Source organism: Melanostigma gelatinosum, assembly GCF_949748355.1.
Source record: "Melanostigma gelatinosum genome assembly, chromosome: 6".
Lineage (NCBI taxonomy): Eukaryota > Metazoa > Chordata > Actinopteri > Perciformes > Zoarcidae > Melanostigma > Melanostigma gelatinosum.
In genome coordinates, this window is record NC_136639.1 from 9,101,280 (window position 1) to 9,118,000 (window position 16,721).

Consider the following 16,721-nt stretch of genomic DNA (forward strand, 5'->3'; position numbering starts at 1 on the left):
GAAGGGGAAGCTAGTGTTTTACAACTTGGAGTGAGCTAAAGCTGCAGTTTAGATGAAACTAATCTCAGGTTGTGGTGGATGCAACTAAACACAGATTTGTAATGCTCACTACACAACGTGGCCCAGTCGATCATCATCATCATCATCATTGACATTTGCCATCCTGAAGTTATTATGCTTTTATGCAAAGAGTTATGTCTCTGGAGACATATCTCGCTCTATAGCTGCTTAATGCTGCAGGGCTGATAATTCACTGTCTATTTGTCACTATGAGCAACACCTCTCACATTATGCGTTGTCATTTGATACACTGTTAATACAAATATTGTATCGGGCAGCTCTAAAAGGTACATATGTAAATATAATACAGTATATCAGAATACAAAAATGTGACTGTACATATGATATTAGTGATGTTTTTTTCCCTTGTATTAATCACAATTTCACAAATTCTCAGTTAATTATAATAAAACAATACACCTCAAATGATATACTTGACAACATACTGTATCATTCATATTTATATTACAGCAAGGGTTTGTGGCTTGATAAAAAAAACCTGCAGTGGTACTTTGCTGCTGTTGCTTTTATAAACCTTGTGCCACACATTTCATCATTGGCATATGCCAACCTAAGGCTTTTGGATGAAAATGTCCACCAAAACACGAGTCATCTAAATGGAGTAAACTCTGCAGAATGAGAGTCCAAACTCATTTCCACTTTAATGATGCTAATTTATGAAGACAAGGGGAAGGCTGCTGTGTGGAAAAGGTGTGGCCTCTGCCAGCAGTCTGCTGCCTCTTATTGATCTGACTGAGGTTAGTGTTGCTCTGCCAGCCTGAGGAGCGAGCTGAGGAGTATTCCTCTTTAATCCTTTCTTTTTATCTTGCTCTTTTCCTCATTTCAGCCAGGAGATGAAATGTGCTGTCATCTCTTTTACTCCTCTGCATTAATGTTATCTTTACACCTCTGTCCCAACAGTTCTGTGGCTTTTTGATCTGCTGTTTTAAACTGCTGATTGGCTGGAGGATGCCAGCTTTGTTACCTCTCCAGCTCCTGTTTGCAGGCATTTTAATTACTACAGAGATCCCAGGCCTTTCTTCCAGTTTGGCCAGCAAAGACTCACTGTCCAAACTCATTGCATTACTGCGATTTTGGCAGCAAAAGCCCCTTCAGCTTTTTAAGATTGGTGCAAACTTTGTAACAGTATCATGGTTACACAAGCAGTTAAAGTGGCTTGTAAACAGTCTTGATAAGCGCTCTGTGGTTATTTGTTACTCCTACACAATTAACCAATGTCTGTGTTCCTAATCAGGCTTTCTCTGTCACATTTTCCTCCCACGCTGTCTGCTCCCAGACTCCTAAAATGGTTGCTGTCAGCTTCACTTCCCTTCTCCCTTCCTTCTGGCTTGACTGTATCACACTGTAGGCAAAAACACACCATCCTTTGACAGAAGAGGAAATTGGGATTTTCTAAGACGGTGGAGCTGCATGCTTTTCTTTGATCAGTTTTTGTACCTTGTCTACTTGCTGACAAAGCTGTGATCACACCGCCCGGTACTACTCAGTACAGGCCTCTGCGTCAATGACAATTCCACTGAAATGTACTTTGGTGTTGTTATCTTGCAAATGTAAATATGTGCCATAACTGCATTCAGAGAATAACCAACAAATGACCAACCTTTTGGTAAATCGTTTGTGACACAGACATATATTTTCATTTTTATTTTGATATGCGGCTGAAGATCTAAAAATAAATGACAGACAGATAAGATAATTATAGTCTCGTTGCATCTGCTGACAGCATGACTTAACAATGAGAACGGTATCACAAACAACACTTGGAATTTGATTTCCCGGTGATGGCGATTGTAAGAAATTGTATTTCTTACTCTAATAAGTTTGTAATGTGCTTGTAACACAAAGGAACCATGTAACCACATCCAAAGATATCACTGGTCACTGGTTTAAGTGATATCTTTGAAGAAGAATGAGTCATGCCCACCCCACGCTAGCCCTCACAAGGCTGCGGACCAGTGCAGACTGGTTATACGTGAGAGGCCACCTCATCCACCTTAGGGTCTTTCTATTCTCTGTTAGTGGCTCCCTACAGCCACGCTTGTGAATAATTCAACAAAGCAAAAGAGGACTGGCGGAGCGGGAGAGAGGAGATATGGATTGAAGATGATCTCGGGGCCAGGGTAGCAGGAAATTGACTTTTTTGACGTCAGAGTAATCTGGAGAAGCGTGCTTGAAAGTGACAGTGTGTTCTGTTACGTGTGCAAGTGGACGCAGGTGTGTTAGTCATCATGCTAGGAAACAGAGCTGGAAACACAAGTGAAAGAGAGAGAGTCTCTCCTCCCTCTCTTGCACGAAACTTTATTAATTCATAAAATTCTCTGACCTGCAGGATCTCTCTGCAGTATTCATAACCATAAGCGTCACACATCTGGGTGTTTCATCTCTACAGAGACCACACAAACAGATGGCTTGAATAATATCACCCCTCAGGACACACGCAGTGTCCTGAGGGGTGAGTCCAGGTGATTGAGCGGGGCTGTGGGTGTGATTCAGATGTCTCCTCAGTTGAATATTTCACAGCACTGGCTGAGTTATGACTCGCAGGCAGTAGAGAAGGTCAGTCTTGGTGGAAATAAAAGGATGTTTTCTGCTGATAACCTCGGTCAGTCTCTGACCTTTCCATTGAGGTGTGAAACATAATTTACCAGCACAGTCCAGAGTTACATGAGATGCATGTGATGGCAATCACCCTAAAGCTAGGTTGAGCTACATGAAGGAAGAGCTGATGAGAAATAAAAGCTCATGCATGTTTGGTTCGCTTTACTTTTAGGCTCTATAGATGTGTGTCATCACTTCGGTCCAGACTGAAATATCTCAACAACTACAGGATGGACTGCCATGACATTTTGTACGGACACTCGGGGTCCCTAGATGAGGAATCGTACTACGGTGATCCCTGACTCTGCATCTTGCGCCACCATGAGGTTGATATTTGTGTGTTTTGAGCGCTATAGCTCAATAACTATCTGATAGTTTGGCACAAACATTCGTGTCTCCCTTGGGAGTAATCATAACAGCTGCAATGCTAATTTACCTTTCCATGTAGCTGATGAGGTCATCAAATGTACAATTATGTGATTTATGACCACATACCTGCAAAACTCCAATCCTCTTCAAACAGGTAATTCTAAAGAAGCCTTTTAGGCTAATGATCAACCATTCGCTTACTTAATTCCACAGTAACTCACCTGGTAATTAGCAAATAATTACAGTACTTTAAAGAGTATTCACTCAAGCTGGCTAGCTCGAGTGAAGTCTCGAACAGAAGGGCACCTCTGATCACAACGTGATGGTGGTTAAAGGTGTGTGACTAACCTCATCTCTGTCCCTTCCTTTGTGTCTCTAGGTGCCCCTGGTTGACAAAGGTAATCTCTCCCGCCGTGCCGCTCTACAATGGCCTGGTCTTCCTCTTCGTCTTGGCCAACTTCAGTATGGCAACCTTCATGGACCCTGGTGTATACCCCAGAGGTTTGTATGCATGTCTGTGAGTGTGCAAAGTAGCTTCAGTGTCCAATGATGGTGTAAATGCTGTTTCTAACAGTCACCGAATTCTGGGGGGAAAAAAACATTCTTGCCTGCAATATTTATCTGACATCTAAAATATTAGTATCTTTCATGTTTTCAATGTACTATACAGTACAGAGTTATGTTTCCTTCTTTTTTTGAGTCCTCATGCAGAGGGTACACTTTTTAAAAGCACCACATTTATCGGAGTATCGACCGACCTAATGTCTCATTACTCTATCATCTGCCTTACCGCCTGTTACAGTCCACGTGCTCCACATACGGTATCCCTCAGCATGTCCATCGAACAAGCTGCACTGACCTATGCTCCTGATGCAGACCTCTTGTCGTGAGTGCTGGGTTCAGTAACGATGATTGAACTCGTCCCCGGGGAGGTTTGTAATGCGCTTGTAAATGATGAGCGCCTGTCTTGGTCTTTCTCTGCTCATAAAGGGGTAATAACCATTAGGTAGTATAAAGCTCAGGTTATCTGCCTCCCCAGAGGTGACGGCGGCCTTCTGCTGCCGCTACCCTGTTGGGTTTAATAGACTACCGAGGAGCTTTCTAAGCTCGTCATGTTGTATCTCACAGGGTGCCGACCCACCAGTAAAGTTAAAAAAAAAAAAACGAAGATATCACATCCGTTTGGAAAATCACTCCGTCATCCAGGATTGTAACAGTGAGAATGAAAGGTTGGTGTGCACTCAGGGTTTTTCCATTCAGGTCAATGATGTATGACACGGCCATTTATTCTCATTTTCTTTTGTTGGGGAAACTGCAATACAGACACATGAGAGAGATGGCTCAGTAAGTGCCATTTGACATTTTCAGTTTCCCCGCTGGGTTAGAAGGTGTTTTGACATTATTCAGGATCTCAGCAAAATGTTCATAGGATGCGTGTATTTCTTTAAATATTATTATCATGAGTGGAGAGTGGGATATTTGTTTTTTGTTTATTTGGTCAACATACAGTAGACACTAAAAAGAAAGTGTTGGCACGAATCAATATATTTCTATCAACGGTGGGTCAGTGACGTGAAGGGCGGTCAATCGAGACAGAGCCGCATACAATTATCATTGTGTCTTTCAGTATTTGCTGTTGTACATGTCAAGCTTCTCAAAAGAAGAGACTGAACCTTACTGTTTGTTACCGGAGGCAGCAGCTACAATATTAGCCACGTACATGTGAATCATGTGTGGATGAGAGGATTTATTAATAAAAGGTCAATGATTTGATCCCCATTAATAACCTGCCAGCCCTGTCAGTGTGAGTTGCCTTCTTCATATTGTAACAGCCCCGGGGTGGTCAGGGGTGTTACTGGACAATATGCAATACTTATAAAGACACGGAGACGTAAAGACGTGGCAATGAAATACTTTACTGGGATATTGGGAACGACACAGCAGCCACACAGCCAATACAAGTCCGTTAAGCAAGAGAAGGGTCTAGGTGCAGTTCCGGGGTCTGATACACAAGGCGCAATTCTCGTACGGTCCAGGGATGGGGCAGGGGCGTCGTTCTCCTCCAAGCAGGGGTCAGTAGCCGGGGGCAATCCAGTGGGGGTAGTCTTCCGTTCCAGGGTCGTTGGCTAAGTAGTCTCACAATCTCTCACCGTCTTGAATGGTTTCACCTAAGTTACTTCCCCCGACTTCACATCTTCCTTCTCCTTTTATCTCCGCCCATGAAGCTCCCCTGGCCGGCTCTCTCAGGTGTGCCTGGTTGCGCTGATTGCCTGCTGGCACTAAGGGGGCGTGTGCAAAGTGCAATCCATTTCTCTCTGGTAGTCTGTAGTACCTTCCTGCCATCACTACTCCCTGGGCTCGCCCACCCCGGCTGCCACACACCCCCCCCCTTAAATCTGACCTGGGGGGAGGACTGCTCCAGGAACACCAGGCGTCCCTGCGGGACAAGGCATCGGCGTTTCCGTGAGCGGCACCGGATCTGTGGACGACAGAGAAGGCATAGGGCTGCAGAGACAGAAACCAGCGGGTGACCCGGGCGTTATTTTCTTTATTTCTTGACATCCATACCAATGGGGCATGGTCGGTGACCAGAGTGAACTTTCGTCCCAATAAGTAGTATTTGAGCTCGCCCAGGGCCCACTTGATGGCTAGGCATTCTTTTTCCACTGTGGAATATTTCTGTTCCCTGGGCAAGAGTTTTCTGCTGATGTATGTTATCGGGTGTTCCTCACCATTTTGTACTTGGGCCAGGACGGCGCCTACCCCGGTCTCTGATGCGTCGGTCTGGACCACCAACGGTTTCTCAAAGTCCGGGGTCACCAACACTGGTTCTGAACACAGCACCCTCTTGAGGTTCTCGAAGGCCTCCTCTGTCTCTGCTGTCCACTGGATCCGCTCTGGCAGCCGGTTTCCTGTTAGGTCCGTCAGGGGAGCTGCAAGGGAGGAAAAGTGGGGGACAAATCGCCTGTAATAGCTCGCCAGTCCAATAAATGCCCTTACTTGTTTCTTGGTGCGGGGGCGGGGCCATTCCCGGATCGCCTCGACCTTCCCTACCTGGGGCTTGACGCAACCTCGCCCAATGGTGTACCCCAGGTAATCCGCATCTCGGAGGCCGAGGCGACACTTTTTGGGGTTAGCTGTTAGCCCCGCTCCCCTCAGGGCTCGGAGCACGGCGTCGACCCGACGCAGGTGGGTCCCCCACTCCTCCCCATGTACGACGATGTCGTCTAGGTACGCCGCGGCATACTCTCGGTGGGGCCGAAGGACTTGGTCCATCAGCCTCTGGTAGGTAGGTGGGGCCCCGTGGAGACCGAAGGGGAGCCGTTTGTACTGGTACAGCCCCTCGGGGGTGGCGAAGGCTGTCTTCTCTCGGGCCTCGGGGGCCAAGGCCACTTGCCAGTAGCCCTTCGTGAGGTCCAGGGTGGTAATGAATCTGGCACTCCCTACCCGTTCGATCATCTCGTCCACTCGTGGCATCGGGTAGGCGTCGAATTTGGAGATCTGGTTGAGCTGGCGGAAGTCATTGCAGAACCTGACTGAGCCGTCAGGTTTGGGGACGAGGACGATGGGGCTACACCACTCGCTTCTGGAGGGCTCGATTATGTCCGCCTGCAACATTTTGCGTACCTCTGTCTCAATGGCGGTCCTCCTGGCTTCTGGCACCCGATACGGCCTGAGACGTACCTTCTTCCCAGGTTCGGTATGTATGTGATGGTGGATGAGGTCGGTGTACCCCGGCTCTGGGGAGAAGACGTCCCGGAATCGGTCCACTAGCTCGCGGAGGTCTTGCTTTTGGCTGGGGGTCAGCTGCTCTCCCATGGGGACCTCTACTGCCTCCGTCTTTCCTGTGGTGGGAGGGGAAGAGAGAGAGAGGGAAAATAGGGCCTCACGGGCCACCCATTTTTTTAGCAGGTTAATGTGATACACCTTTGTTGGATGTCGTCGCCCTGGTTGTCTTACCCTGTAGTTCACTTCTCCTATTTTTTCCATTATTTCATAGGGTCCATTCCACCGAGCCAGGAATTTGCACTCAGATGTGGGGACTAATACCAGGACTCGGTCCCCCGGGCTAAATTCTCTGGGCTGGGTTCCCCTATTGTAGACCCGGGCTTGGGCAGTCTGGGCCTCGGCCATGTGTTCTCGAACCATCGGCCAAATTGTTGCCATTCTCTCTCTTACCTCTTCCACGTGTTCCACCAGCGTACGGTGGGGTGATGGCTGGTGTTCCCAGGCCTCTTTGGCCAGGTCGAGGAGTCCCCGGGGCCGTCTTCCGTACAGCAGCTCGAAGGGGGAAAATCCCGTGGAGGCCTGGGGAACCTCACGAATGGAGAACATGAGGAAAGGGAGCAGCTGATCCCAATTACGTCCGTCTGCCTCCATGGCTTTCCGGAGCATCCGTTTCAGGGTCTGATTAAACCTCTCTACTAGGCCGTCTGTCTGCGGGTGGTATACCGACGTTCTTAACTGGTTTACCTTCATTAGCCCGCACAGGTCCCTCATGATTCTTGACATGAAGGGGGTCCCCTGATCAGTCAAGATCTCGTCCGGGATGCCTACACGAGAAAATAACATCATTAATTCCCTGGCAATACCTTTGGTGGCCATGGTCCGAAGGGGAATGGCCTCGGGGTAGCGAGTGGCGTAATCCAGCACCACCAAGATGTACTGGAATCCCTTACTGGACCTTGGGAGGGGTCCCACCAAATCCATCGCAATCCTACTGAAGGGAATTGAAATAATGGGTAAGGGGATCAGCGGATTGCGATGGTGCGGCTGGGGGGCGACCCGCTGGCAGTCCGGACAGCTCCGGCAGTAGTCCTCCACCGTTTTTTTCACCCCGGGCCAGTAAAACCGGGCCTTGATTCTGTCCAGGGTTTTCTCCACCCCCAGGTGGGCCCCCAACAGGTGGGTGTGGGCCATCTGGAGCACCACCGACACAAAAGGGCGGGGCACCAATAACAACTCAAGGGGTGCCCCGTCCTTCATTACCACTTGATACAACAGATTAGCTTTAATGGCAAAGTGAGGGTAAATTAGTTGTCTTACCCCATCCATGGGTTTGCCGTCCACCACGGACACCTGTCGCAGGGCATTTTGGAGGTTGGCGTCCTCCAGCTGGGCGGTCCCGAAGCGTCCCGCTAGAGGGGCAGGCAGGGGTTGGTCCTCGGGGTTTAGTGGGAACAAATCAGCCCAGGCGTCCTCACTGGCCTGGCTTGGATCCCTTTCTTCGGGGGCTGGAAGAGGGTCCTCCTCCCTGGCTGGACGGATGGCGGCTTCCGCGGCCCGGACGGCGGCGCTGGCGGCGCCTTCTGAGAGGGGGGACGTGGAGCTCAGGGGGTCGGCCCCCTGGAACCCACACAACTTTCCTGGTGTGCGGTGTGGTTTTCGTGGTGGGGCTTTCTTCCCGTGGGCCAGGCCTCTCCATAGCCCCGGGAAGACAGTGGAGTCCCTTCCGATCAGGAGGTCCACCGGTAGGTCGGGTACCACCCCTGCCGGTCCGGTGCTCTTCCCCTGGGTGGTGTGAAGCTCTAGGATCGCGGTGGGGTAGTCTCTGGTCTCCCCGTGAATACAGGTGACTGATACGGTACTGTTCAGATAGGGTAGCTCGACGAAGTCGGGGCGGACGAGGGTGACGGCGCTGCCGGAGTCGACCAGGGCGGTCGCGTCATGCCCGTTCGCTCGTACTGGGGTGAGGGGGGCCAAATCGCCCTGTTGGGCCCAACAGGTGGTCAGTAGTCCACAGGGGTGACTAGTCTCGCTAGCTGTGGGCATGGGGGCGTCCCCCCGCTGTGGGCAGTTCCAGGCAATATGTCCCATCTCCCCACAGTCATAACACCTGCGGGTGTCGGGGTTTAACAGGGATCTGCGCTGGGGGGTTTCCACGGGAGGGGTCCTCATGGCCGGCTCTCGTGGGGAATCTCCATGTTTCAACAGTCGGGGCCGGGGGGGGATATTTCCATCTTGGGCGGTCTTCCCCCCCGCACCAGAGCCTGCGCCGCTTGCCAGCCCTCCACTACCTCAGTCAGTTCCTCGAGACTGCGGGGATTTTTTTGTCCTGCCAATTTTTTTGCTTCAAACGGTAATGACCTCAGTAATTTATCCATGATTACCCGATCAAGGGGGGAAAAGGAGAGGGGCTCCGACATCAGCCAGGCGGTAGTGATCCGCGTGATATCATACAGTTGCGCCCTTGGAGAGAGGGTGGCATCATAATTCCACTCATGAAACCGCTGCGCTTTTGTCAGAAGAGTCACCCCGCTACGCTGAAGCACTTCCTCCTTCAGTGCTGCGTAGGTGACGGGTGAAATATTGGCTAGGTCTTGGTACGCCCGTTGCGCGGTGCCCGTCAAAAAAGGAGCGATCAAGTCTGCCCACCGTTCCTCGGGCCATTGTTCACGTTTTGCCGTGATTTCGAAAGTCAGAAGGAAAGCTTCCACTTCGTCACTGGCTGTTTGTTTGACCAGGAAGCGCGAGGGATTCACTCGCTCCAGTCGTTTCACTTCCTGTTGGTTGGTTTGCACCTCCATATATTTTTCCATTTGCTGGTGGTGTTGGTGCTGTGTTTGCTGTTGAAGTTGCAGCATTTGTACTTGCAGCTGCAGTGCCTCTTCGTGCCTCCTCTGAGTCTCCGCATTGCTGGCTATGAGACCTGCGAGAAGCTCCTGCACAGGGTTGGGCGCGGACATTTTGATGTCGATACGACGCGTAATATAAATATTAGATATTGTCCAGAAGCGGGTTAGAATGCCCACATTCTCCACCAATGTAACAGCCCCGGGGTGGTCAGGGGTGTTACTGGACAATATGCAATACTTATAAAGACACGGAGACGTAAAGACGTGGCAATGAAATACTTTACTGGGATATTGGGAACGACACAGCAGCCACACAGCCAATACAAGTCCGTTAAGCAAGAGAAGGGTCTAGGTGCAGTTCCGGGGTCTGATACACAAGGCGCAATTCTCGTACGGTCCAGGGATGGGGCAGGGGCGTCGTTCTCCTCCAAGCAGGGGTCAGTAGCCGGGGGCAATCCAGTGGGGGTAGTCTTCCGTTCCAGGGTCGTTGGCTAAGTAGTCTCACAATCTCTCACCGTCTTGAATGGTTTCACCTAAGTTACTTCCCCCGACTTCACATCTTCCTTCTCCTTTTATCTCCGCCCATGAAGCTCCCCTGGCCGGCTCTCTCAGGTGTGCCTGGTTGCGCTGATTGCCTGCTGGCACTAAGGGGGCGTGTGCAAAGTGCAATCCATTTCTCTCTGGTAGTCTGTAGTACCTTCCTGCCATCACTACTCCCTGGGCTCGCCCACCCCGGCTGCCACAATATAAATACACAGTTTATCCTTTCATAAGGGATGATAAACTCGTGATCAATGGCAAATAGCAGGCCTACTCAGTATCGATGCTGTGGTGGTATCATTGCAAAATCTCTCCTGCCTGTAGATAATGTCCCCAGAATGCTTCTCTGTCAATAGGATGAATACATAGTATGATTAAGCCTAGTATGTATTTGATTAAGATTCTGTAGATACAATAGTATAATACAATAATGTTTGTGCTAAAAATAATTTTAGGCAAATGACTATAATTTCAGGCAACAACGGATTGTAATCGAACTGAATGCTATTTTTAAAGTGTAAATGCACATTTGTATGAAATAGGCCGCTGCTGTCTGTTGAATGCTTCTTGCATTTGTAGAAGAAGAAGCTGTCGGGAGAGATGGAAGCGTAACTGCTCTTTGTGTCCGTTGGTTTGGCAGGCGGTTTACTTTTAAAATCTATTTGAAGAGACTTGACAGCCATAATAACAGAGCAATCTCTGCTTATGGAACTGTTTATTTCTGTGCTCTACCTTTGGTGTCTCTCTTGTTTTCTCCTTTCACTCTTGCTGTGTGTGTGTGTGTGTGTGTGTGTGTGTGTGTGTGTGTGTGTGTTGTGCGTTGTGTGTTTTCAGCTACCTGGATCTCCCTGCAGTTATTATTGTACTGTGAAATTATTTTCTCTGGTTGGAGCTCCGTGCAGATCGTTTGAAAGTGCCCTTTGATCAGCTGAAAGACATTTTATTTTCCACTGCGGCTCCACAGCAAAAAGCTCTCAGTCGTAGGAAAGCAGCACAAAGTACAAACCGCTTGATTGACTGCAGTGTCGCACCGAGTGCAGTGGAAATGTCATTTGTACTCTCAAACTGTAGTTTACAGGTTCAGCTACATGTCAGGTCAGACAGATTAAGGCCCTCTCTCTGTCAGGGTTAGAGGTTTAATTCCCTTAATAAAAAAATATAAAAAAATCTACAAAAAATGTTCTCTGTTTGCTGTCCGTGCAGACAGCTTACAGCGGGGGAGAGCTTCATTTAAGGGGCTCTCCTGTTGTTCCTGTCAAATGTAATCTGAAATCAAAACTGTGTTTGTGACAGTTTTTCTCACATGCCACCATATGCATCTGTGCTCTGTTAATGTGCGTGTGTGTGTGTGTGTGTATATATCTGTATGTTTCCCCACAGCCGACGAGGACGAGGACAAGGACGATGATTTCCGAGCACCACTCTACAAGAATGTGGAGATCAAGGGCATCCAGGTCCGGATGAAGTGGTGCGCCACCTGTCACTTCTACAGGCCGCCTCGCTGCTCGCACTGCAGCGTCTGCGACAACTGTGTGGAGGTGTGTGTGTGTGTGTGTGTTTGTGTGGGTGTGTGAATACAAACAGTGTGCAGGCGCTGAAATCTAAATATGCATCAAGGTTAGACTGATGTATCAGCTGTTAATCAACAATATGATGCTGTTCTATTGACATTGGGCTTGTTTGATGTGATATAAGATGCAGTTTGCTCGTACATAGTACATATGTTTGGAGTTTTTTTTCTTTCCTGCCAAGAATTTATATTTGAAATATATAAATAATTTTTTTCTTTAGTTGTCCTCATTAAAAAAAACATAATTACTGGCATGACTTACAGCGTTTGGCAGCTTCAAGCGTAAAATACTGGTATCAGTAATAGCTTTCAAATCCTGGTTTTGGTCTTACAAATACACCTACACACACACACACACACCTCAGGACATAAACACACACCTACACACAGGATGCATCATTACACAGGCTGTATTCCTGCACCCTGTTTCCTTTCAAAAAGGCTGAGATTTGTATTTTTGAGTGTTTGTGTCAGCCTAATAAAGAATTTAACGAGGGTGTAGATTATCATTTACACATCAACTGATGAAAGTAGAAAGAACAAAAGTGGTATATGTCTTGGAGTTTACGGTTGATTATGGATTGAATATTTTATTATTGCAACCAACAACATTTTGTTCCTTCACTTGTTTTGCCTTAATAATAGTCAAGAGATTTAAACTCGTCCCCTCCCAGTGACAATAGGTCAAAATCCATAAACCTGATTTTAACCTGAATTTAAAGCGCCAACCCAGACTAGCTGGAGGTCATATCATTGATTTCCTTATGCATAAATGACATTGATTTCAGAAGTGTAACTTGCTCCCTCTCTTCCTCCTCAGGACTTCGACCACCACTGTCCCTGGGTGAACAACTGCATTGGACGGAGGAACTACCGCTACTTCTTCCTCTTCCTGCTGTCGTTGAGCATCCATATAGTGGGAGTTTTCTCCTTCGGCCTCATCTTCGTTCTCCACCACCGCGAGAGACTGGCAGCACTGCACACCACTGTCACGTATCCTTTCACCTCTTGACTGCAAAGCCTGCTTCTTTTTTTTCAATGGACGATTTGGTTGGTTGTTGATTTAGTTTTTTTTTAATAATGTTTCCCGAGTAGGGAAAAGGTTGGTCGTAGCTTCCTCTGTCTAAAGGAGTCAATGAAGTTATTCTTACAGTACACGTGTTTGTGTTCTTGTCATCCCTTGTTGTTGTTGTTGAGCTTGACCTTTGTGTCCAGTCTGGTGGTGATGTGTATAGCCGGGCTTTTCTTTATTCCAGTCATGGGACTCACAGGTTTCCATATGGTGCTCGTTGCTCGAGGTCGAACGACCAACGAACAGGTAGGAGCTGCCGTTGGCTTGTTCTGAACGTACACACACACACACACACACACACACACACACACACACACACACGGTTTAGCCTGTTATTTATCCAGCGAAAGTCAACAGAGCTGTGCCGCTCTGCTTCACACTGAGTCAAACATTCACACCTAGAGCTGTGTGACTTTTGGCAGCCGTGCTAGCATTGGGGAACCTTTTGAAATAGCTGGAGAATCTCGACAAGCAAACCTCTGACCAGGCGAATAATACAGTCCGCTAAGTGTGGACAGAATTAATTCCCAACCATCACAGAATGAATCCCCTCTTTTGTATTCAAGCACTGGACCTCTGTGTGTTTATGTGTGTACGTCCATGTGTGTGCATTGTGGCCTTCCTTTGCTACCGGCTCTAAACAATGCGTTGTTTTCCTCAGGTGACGGGCAAGTTTCGTGGAGGAGTAAATCCCTTCACCAAGGGTTGCTGTGGCAACGTGGAGTACGTCTTGTGTAGTCCCCTGGCACCGAGGTAAGATGCTTTATTATGCTGCGTGTACGTGTGTGTGTGTGTGTGTGTGTGTGTGTTTGTACACAGTAGATGCTTTTCAGGGTTTTCTTTCTGTCAGCACACATTTAACTCATGTTTAAATGAAATGTGCTGTATTCCTGCACTTGAGACAATATGTTTGTTTATGGTTATGCAAACAGAAGGATTGTGGCCCATTAAAGCCTGGGACATCCATGCCATAGCACCAATGCAGAACCATGTACCTGCAATAATAACACGAGCGGCACCATTGTGTGTGTGTGTGTGTGTTTGTGTGTGTGTGTGTGTGTGTGTGTGTGTGTGCGCGTGCACATGCTCTGAAGGTGGTTGTGGAGGTATGTACAGTTCTGCCTGAAAGCTGCCAGCAACCCAGGGGGGAGGCAGATGGCTGTGAGAATTGAATCACTCGGTAAAACAGTTGATGGGAAACAGAACACAGAACTAGTCAACCTGTTTTTCACACACACACACACACACACACAATCGCTAAAAAGCCTGACCACCAGTTTTACAATCTATGAAGTTCCATGCCATCAGAATCAACAGTGTGACTGCAGAGAGACAACATCAGGTGGAATGCTGTGTTACAAGCGTCTGCTGTGAAGTTGTTGCAGAGACCCTGATGGATGAATTCTGATTTACTAAACCATTGACTCAAAACATGTTGCACCTGACTGATACAGAAAAAAAACACCAACAATAAAAACAATGAAGTATTTTTAAACCAGTCACATTCATTTCCTGGCATGTTTTTTTTAATGTCGGGGTCGATGACTAAAAATGTATAAAGACTGCTTGGATAATATACCACCCCCAAGCCTCCACGCCATTAAATATTAAAGCAATTACACTGACAGCCCTTTTAATTATTCACAAACAAACCTGTATGACTGTCTCACTCGCCAATAGGGATTAAACAAAGTGCTTGACTAATTTCATTATTGCACTCTGCACTGAATGTGGGTTGATAGTATTGATAGTATAGTGTAAGGTGCAGTGCATCAAGTAGAAGAGGGGTACTGAAATAAAATGAGGAATATTAGCCTTTTTTTGTGTGCATTTCCATATGTTTTTTTCATAGGTGTACATACATATTGCATACATCTGGTTTTATATCTGTACATGTTTACAAGTTATTGTGTGTGATCATGAGACACATGAACCACAGAGTGTTTCTCATGTAGCAACAAAGATTCAATTCCAAAGGTTCGGGGTGCGATGAGACTAGAATAAGAAGCGATTCCTGAAAAATTAATTCAGTTTGCAGCAAATATTTCTCTACTGAAGACAAAGCTAGTGCCCCCCCCCCCCCCCCCCCCCCAGTTTGTTCTGAGAGAGAGCCTGTTGCTCTTGTTCTATGCAGGTACATGATGGACCCCAGGAAAAAGCCCCATGTCAGAATCCAGCCCCCTTTCATCAGACCTGACCTGTCAGAGAGGCAAATCACCATCAAGCTCAGCGACAATGGCATCCACAGCACCATCATCAGCTCCACGGTGAGTTCTTCTCAATTGCGACAGAGTTTTTTTTTCTTGTTATTTCCCGGATGCTCCATCGTCCAACTGACCTACGTTTTCATACTGAGGGCAGCATATACAAGGATACAGTAGCTCACTCGAGTCACATATATTTGGGGATTTCCTCATTTCTAAAACTTCACATCAAAGCGAAGGGAGTCAACAGATTTCTGAAAAATGAATTTGACAGTTTTTCACCCCAAAGGGATGTACGGTGTCTGTGAGGGTGATTTTAAAAGCAAACCTATCTACAAAAGGACCAGAGCCAGTGGTTTCAATTCATGCCATCTACTATGAAAATCGTCTTGCAGAGTGGGAAAATGTTCTTTAAGCATATTTTATTCATACCTTTTTAAAATACACTCATGTCATCTTAAAGGACAAAGAGGGGCTCCAATGAAGAAAAGTGTCCTTATTCCCTTTTGGAGTAACCCTACAGATTTAATTCATTTCTGATGTTCAGGTTAGGTCGTTGACAACTTTTCTGCAAACTTTCACTGAAGTTAACTTTAGGAGCTCCAACATTTCAACACATCAAAGTGTGTTGACTGGTCTCTGGGAGTAGCTACTACTACATATGTAAAAACAGCTGTGGCTCCAGAGAGAGCTGCCTGATAAATTGCCTCAAGTGATGTCACTAGAGTCAGCATTAGTTGGGACTAAAGACCAACCTGAGGGTGGCGTTAGAAAGAAGTGAGTTAACCAGACGCCTGTAGCCCGCTCCTCATCTCTGCTTGAGGCCACGTTAGCTGCTACTCTTAATAATCTCTTGTTCTTGTTTTTGTTCTGCATCGATATTGATTTTGAACTTTGTGAAATGCAAAAAACTAATTTCACCATTTCCACTCCATTGGCCACAACAAAAAATGATTTAGCTCAAGCAGAGCAGCTGCCGCTTTGCTACCCTACAGCCGTCTGTGAGAGTTGGTTGGTGCATCCCTACCTCTAACATATGCTCTTCTCTGTTTCATCTGCTGTTCCCCCACCTGTCCTGGATGTTATCACACCCTGCTCTCCTCCCTGTAGTGCAAAAGTAGCCTGGACGGCCTTGACGAGAAAGAAACCCAGCCGCCGCTGCTGCCACCCAAAGTTGACAGGTACAACCAGCTGAAGGGTCAGCTGACGTCCAGCGAAGGTAAGAAAACGCAGGAACAAAGTGTCCCCGTGTCCAGCAACAACTCTCCCCCTCTCCTGTCAGTCATCATCAATCCCATTTATCTTTGTTGCCAAGCAGCAGTTCCCCCAAACTGCCTCTGTGCATCACCAGCATCCCAGTGTGTGACTTGCCTCTCGTGTAGCGTGATAAATGTCCGTCTCAGTGGCAGATCAATTGCCTTTTTAATGCCGGGCCGGAGAATGGGTGTGATTTGTAACAGGGAGGCGAGTCCTGAATCAGCACCAGAGTAGAGATCTCAGAGTGAATCATTGCACCATGAATCACCACCTTCTTCTATCCTGGTGGCGTGTAGCAATGAATGGAGGGATGGGAGAGGAATACGCTCGAGAATCAGGAACAAAAAAATGACTGACTTCCTTTAGAAGTCATCTGTGTGAGTAAGGAACTGTGACACATTATGTTGTGGTGGTGGTTTCACAGCTAAGAGCCTTAACCAGCGGTAACGTCTTCT

General features: G+C 47.4%; 1 protein-coding gene across 1 annotated transcript in view; it reads left to right on the top strand.

Annotated features, from left to right (window-relative positions):
- Positions 1 to 16,721, top strand: part of zdhhc8b (zDHHC palmitoyltransferase 8b) — a 58,085-nt gene that overhangs the window by 36,251 nt on the left and 5,113 nt on the right. Inside the window, exons 2-8 of the mRNA XM_079270620.1 lie at positions 3,428 to 3,549; positions 11,544 to 11,701; positions 12,554 to 12,726; positions 12,949 to 13,051; positions 13,467 to 13,558; positions 14,940 to 15,072; positions 16,120 to 16,228. Of these exons, the coding sequence (XP_079126746.1) occupies positions 3,428 to 3,549; positions 11,544 to 11,701; positions 12,554 to 12,726; positions 12,949 to 13,051; positions 13,467 to 13,558; positions 14,940 to 15,072; positions 16,120 to 16,228 (890 nt within the window). The remainder of the gene's footprint in view (positions 1 to 3,427; positions 3,550 to 11,543; positions 11,702 to 12,553; positions 12,727 to 12,948; positions 13,052 to 13,466; positions 13,559 to 14,939; positions 15,073 to 16,119; positions 16,229 to 16,721) is intronic.